Here is a 5,765-nt window from a genome sequence, read left to right as displayed (position 1 = left end):
GGTGACGGCTCAGTGCTAAGGCAGCCAGTTAGAGGAACTCTTATGTAGGAGGAGTTGCAATACTTTCTGTTTTATTTGAAGTGTTGTCGCCTGGGTGCACAAAGCATAGGTGTTGTTTAATTGTTTGTTGGCTGTTTAAAAAAAAATTATAACGATCAATAATGAAATAAAACAACTCACAGTTCTTGGTAGGTATGGTGCTGAATTCCTTGCAGAAAAAAAAGGAAGTGCCTGTTAGATACTGGTTGTGGTTTTTTTCATGAAAGTGTTCTCATCGGACTGAATCATTATTTCATCACTTCAAAGTTGTGACCGTATCCACAGCAGCAGCAACAAACAGGCCTCTTGAGCATTCAGCTGTGTGCGTTAAGGCACAAGCTGCTTGCTTTTCTTGACATATTAAAATGGTTCCTTTTTTCCTTGGCAGTATTGTTGATGTCTCTTGTCTCCTTCCCAGACCAACTGGGGAAAGAGGAAGCTCAATTTCATATCAAAAATACATTTGAATTCATTATCTGGCCCAACTTCACCATAGGTAACTGAACACACACGAAAGCACTGTTTAAATGCGCCGTCTCACGAAAAGAAAACTAAAAATAGAAAAGGTCCATTTCTCCTTTTTGCTTGACTTCCTCTGCTCTGTCTCATCCCATCTATGAGCCTGTGTACCAGTTGATAAGAGGCAGGCACCACCAGCTTGTAGAGGAGTCAACCCCATCGCCAGAAGAAATGTTTGTATTGTACGTTTCCTCAAATCACAAATATGTTACATTTGTAGGTTTCATATGGAGCAGATATGTTGAAAGTTGACGTTTCTGCTTTAATGCAGGCTTAGGTTTAAGCACAAACGCCACTTGGTTAGGGTTAAAAATACTCACCTAACAGTGGTCTGTTGCTAAGCAAGTGTCTCACCTACTAGGTGTCACACCATCCACCTTTCTCTCCTCTTAGTGATAAGAGTCTCACCTCATATACATATAAACTACATCCCTTTAGAAATGCTGATATGATCAGTATGAAACGAGTTAACCTATCTTTGGTTTGCAGAAAAAGACAGTACCAATATTTTATTCTGGTGACTAACTAACTAACCTTAATTGACCTGAGCTTTTGTTTGGTACGCATTTTTGATTTCTCCTAGCTATTTGGGATCAGCGGGACCCAAACACAAAATTATGTCCTGTGTTTATAATCCAGTAAATCATATTTCTACGTGTATGTTGTTTCTACTCTGTGTTAAGACCTTTAATTTTAAAAAGCAGAGGTACTCGCATGTGTGTCCTGGGCTGAAAAAAATGCCTTTCAATGAATGGTTAGAGAAAAAACAAATCAAATATTGATTGAAGAAATGACTGCATCGTCTTAAATCATATGAGCGAATCATGAGTGAGCAAATAGGCCTAATACTTTTTCTTCATTTATTCATTTAATCTTGATGCTACTTTAATCATATAGTGGTCAAATTGTGTGCTGAACTAAAATAGTGTAAAGAGTATACAGTTGTCAACTCTCAGTTTTCCAGGCAAACACAAGTAATTGTTAAATGTAATTAAATGTAATTTCAAGACAATGTTCCTTTTACTCTCATCAAAATTTAGTTTAAATTTGAAGCTTTATTTGGCCCCCTCTCTGACAAGATAGCTTACATGGTTGGTACCAATGGGTGCCTCAGGTCCTCTAATATGATACCTCTGTCTTCACTGTAGCTTTAGGTTTTGTTTGCTAACAATAGTCTGCCTCACTTCTCACCTTCAGCTCTGCCTCTAATACTTGCTACGTCCTCACATGTGTACATCACCTCTCTGCTCCTTTCATTGTCGTGTTCTCTCTGTACTCTGACTTTTCCTTTTAGCGGCCCCTGAATTTTGGTTGACGCATTCTGACTTTGCTAGTCAAGTTAAAAGTACATTTATTCATCACGTAAACACATAGAACTTGTACTGTTAGGGTCATCTGTACCGTTTGTAAAGTGATCTTGCTCGATTAACCATTATTGTGTAAAGGACCACATATGGTATATTTTGAAAGTCAAGCCGAGGGCCGGTTAAAATTGGTCTGCGGATATAGAGTTTGTTTAATTACGTCATGAATAGCAAGAGCACCACTGCTGTCTTCCTCTGTGTGTGACAGAGAATGAAATGAAATATTCAGCATGACTTTGTGCATGACTTCATCAAAAAAAAACCTCATATTTTCTGAACCCCATCTGCTTTTCGATGATAAGCCAAGTGACCCTGCTTAATCTGTGCCTTTTCTGCAACTTTGCATGTTATCTGTTTCAGCCCACGACCTCTGTACAGGAAATGACCCTTCTTTTCTTGCCACCTCTCAACAGAAAAAAAGTGTTTTCTCGATTGTCAGCGACACACAAAGCCCAGTGCTCTGCTCGTCTCATTGCTGCGTCTGACTTGTGCTTTCTGGCAACCTACACGAGTGAGAAAATGAAACAGATACGAACCTTTGCCATTAAGCTCACCTGCTGACCCTTTTCTGACGAGTACAGACCATCGAGAAAGGTCACAAAAAGGTCAAGGATCATCGCACCAAGTTGCTGTGTCTGGATCTGATTTCTACGGGCAGGTTGGCAATGTTGTCACATGCTCTTTAAGCCTCCGTGTGAGCGTGCATGTGTGTCTGTGTGTGCTATAAGTGCACACTGCATATAAGTAATCTTCCTCCATATACCCTTTCGAATGACCTCTGTGTGCTGAGATGCTCCTCTCAGTTTGAGACAGCAAATTTTGATCATGCTGCACTTGAATAGTGCATGAAATTATTTATGTATGCAACAAACAATCTCAAAAATGCCCCAAACCAGAATGCACAGGGTGCAGAGGACAATGTAGGGAACGCATCCAAATGAGAATAATTCCCCAATGTCATTTTAAAAAAATACTTTTTATAATATTTCCCCCTCCCCATCTGCCTGCCTAGTCATGCTATACCTTCACGTGATATTTCTACTCGTCTCTCCCCTGCTCTTTCCACTCTAACTGATCCTGACTCTGTCGCTTTCCCTGCCATTCACTGAAACACTCTTTGCCCTTTCACTAGCTGCTCACCACCATGTTACTCCAGCCCCAGTCTCTCTGAATGTCACAAGCCATCTCTGGTTGCGTCCAGTTCTTTTTATAGCTGGGAAGCTAAAATGTGAGGGGTCACAATGGGAGGATAAATACAAGGGCCAGCGGGCTGGAAGGGGTGTCGCAGACGAAGGCCGGATCTTCTCCCTCCCTCTCTCTTCTCTCTCAGCTCTCCTCCTCACCTCAAAGGTAAAAGAACAGGAAATTTCACGACATCTGTGAGATGACTGCATTGCAATAATTGGCTTTCTTGTGCTGCCTGTTGCGCATTCTTGTGCAGACCTTTACCACATGCTAGAGATGTTACGTTTCACCAAATGTTCTAGCTCATGCAACTTTGTGGTTACTTGAAAAGTAGAGCTATCTGTGTGTCACATTTAACCCACAGACACACGCAGGGCCTCTTATTTAACTCTTGACAACTAACCATTGAAACAGACTGTAGTATCTCTTTTGTAACACATTCACTGCTCTATCTCTGCATCATGTATTTTCACATATAGCTTTGTTACATGACCAACTAATTGTCCTTACTGAGCAGTTGAACTCATCTGTCATGAGTGCATCACTGGTTGTTGCCACATTCCTGTTAATCTAATAAAAAGTTTCCACTGCATTTTTTGTGGGGTTGGTTGTGACTCACTAGTCTGGGTAAGCTGCTATTTAAAAATTTCCTTATTTGCCCACGCTGTGTGGTTTGTAATGTTCCTGTAGGTTGCATGCCTTCTGAACAAAGCGGTGCAAAGCTGCACGATTCTCTTTTATGAAATGGCTTCTTGCTGAGCTATAGTGCTTTACACTGTCCACTGTGTATATTTAGTCCTGCCAGTTGATAGAGGAGGTACAGACAGGGGGAAGTGAAGGGGGTGTGTGTAGAGGAGGTATGAGATAGGAGAGCATGGAGGGAGGAATGGGGAGGGAAGGGGAAGGGAAAGGTCAGGGATAAGAGGCTAGAAAATGGAATCGGTCATCTGCGTGCTTGTCATTTTTTTTTTTTTCTTTCAAGGGTGGTCAGATAAGTGAAGGGTGGGGCAGAGGAGGGCGGAGGGCTCTCTGACACTGGATCCCCTGTGCGACTGCATGTTGTGCCTGAGGAGTAGTGTGTAATCCCAGCACATAAAGTGCCATATGGCACTGAGACAGTTTTGGCTGTAACAACTGTATAGTCACACGGTCAGGATGCCAGCTGGCCTGACTTTTAAAATGACAGGAGACAGACTTTCAAACGCGCAACCACGTAGTTAGACTCTTGATTCACCACTTCCTGCAGTCAATCAATTGTTTCGTACTTTCTCACACATCTACAAGAGAAACCACAGCCCCAAATGTCAGCTTGAATTCTGTTGAACTTTTCAACTTACAGTTCTGCCTAATTTTAGCTCTGTGTCTTGCCAAATGAAATATCTTTATATTCTATTTTGTATTTTATATTTCCTAATTACCTTATCCTTTGGCTTCCTCCTAGAGTCAGGATGCCTCACGCATACCCCTTCCTCACTCCTGAGCAGAAGAAGGAGCTCAGTGATATTGCTCAGAGGATCGTCGCTCCCGGCAAGGGAATCCTCGCCGCAGATGAGTCCACTGGTAAGGAATTTGAAAAAAACATACTGTTTAGAGTTTTAAAAATCCTCAATTCGTCATTTGGGACAGCCAAGAGTTATAGATTGACTCAGTGAACTTTCTGCCAGCAGTCTATAAATGTCACAACATAGCTGGCATGTGTGTACGTGATAAGGAAGTTATTCGAAATCTGTTAAAGATAATCATGAACACAGTTAGTTTATGACTATATACATTGTTTCAGAACTGAAGAGACACTTTTCTGCAAATGTCTGCCAATACTCAAACATACACACCGCAGAAGTCCACAGATTGATCCAGCTTTCATCTACCTTATGTCTCCACAACCTCCAGGCAGCGTTGCCAAGCGCTTCCAGAGCATCAATGCTGAGAACACTGAGGAGAACAGGAGGCTGTACCGCCAGCTCCTCTTCACCGCTGATGACCGCATCAGCCCTTGCATTGGTGGCGTCATCCTCTTCCATGAGACCATGTACCAGAAGACCGACGATGGCAAGCCCTTCCCCCAGTACCTTAAAGAGAGAGGCATGGTGGTGGGCATCAAGGTCGACAAAGGTGTTGTCCCCCTTGCCGGAACCAACGGCGAGACAACCACCCAGGGTGAGCGAAGAACAGATTTAGACACAAAGGGAGTCAACATCTCTTAATCCCTGTGTCTAATTTATACTCACTTATGTGTCCTCTCCGTTTTTCACAGGTCTCGATGGACTGTATGAGCGCTGCGCCCAGTACAAGAAGGATGGTGCTGACTTTGCCAAGTGGCGCTGTGTGCTGAAGATCACCCCCACCACTCCCTCAAGACTGGCCATCATTGAGAATGCCAATGTCCTGGCCCGCTATGCCAGCATCTGCCAGATGGTAAGACAAAGGACAGAGCACAAACATATTTCCACAAAACCTTATAAGCTTCATGGCAAGGCCGGATCTAGGCAAGGCAAGGCAAGTTTATTTGTATAGCACAATTCAACACAAGGTAATTCAAAGTGCTTTACAGAGACATTAAAAGCAACAAGACACAATTTAAAACAATAAAAACAGTCGATTAAAAAGGGAAATAGAAATTGAGAATGATAGTGATAATAATAAAATACAGTAACATAA

At 42.3% G+C, this 5,765-nt stretch overlaps 1 protein-coding gene across 1 annotated transcript in view; it reads left to right on the top strand.

Annotated features, from left to right (window-relative positions):
• The first annotated feature begins 3,121 nt into the window (after window positions 1-3,121).
• Window positions 3,122-5,765, top strand: part of aldoab (aldolase a, fructose-bisphosphate, b) — a 5,718-nt gene continuing 3,074 nt past the window's right edge. The window contains exons 1-4 of the mRNA XM_050060747.1: window positions 3,122-3,272; window positions 4,549-4,667; window positions 4,998-5,264; window positions 5,362-5,522. Coding sequence (XP_049916704.1) covers window positions 4,556-4,667; window positions 4,998-5,264; window positions 5,362-5,522 — 540 coding nt within the window. The 5' untranslated portion in view covers window positions 3,122-3,272; window positions 4,549-4,555. The remainder of the gene's footprint in view (window positions 3,273-4,548; window positions 4,668-4,997; window positions 5,265-5,361; window positions 5,523-5,765) is intronic.

The sequence above is a fragment of the Epinephelus moara genome, chromosome 13, assembly GCF_006386435.1.
Source record: "Epinephelus moara isolate mb chromosome 13, YSFRI_EMoa_1.0, whole genome shotgun sequence".
NCBI lineage: Eukaryota > Metazoa > Chordata > Actinopteri > Perciformes > Serranidae > Epinephelus > Epinephelus moara.
This window is presented reverse-complemented; position numbering and strand designations above follow the sequence as displayed.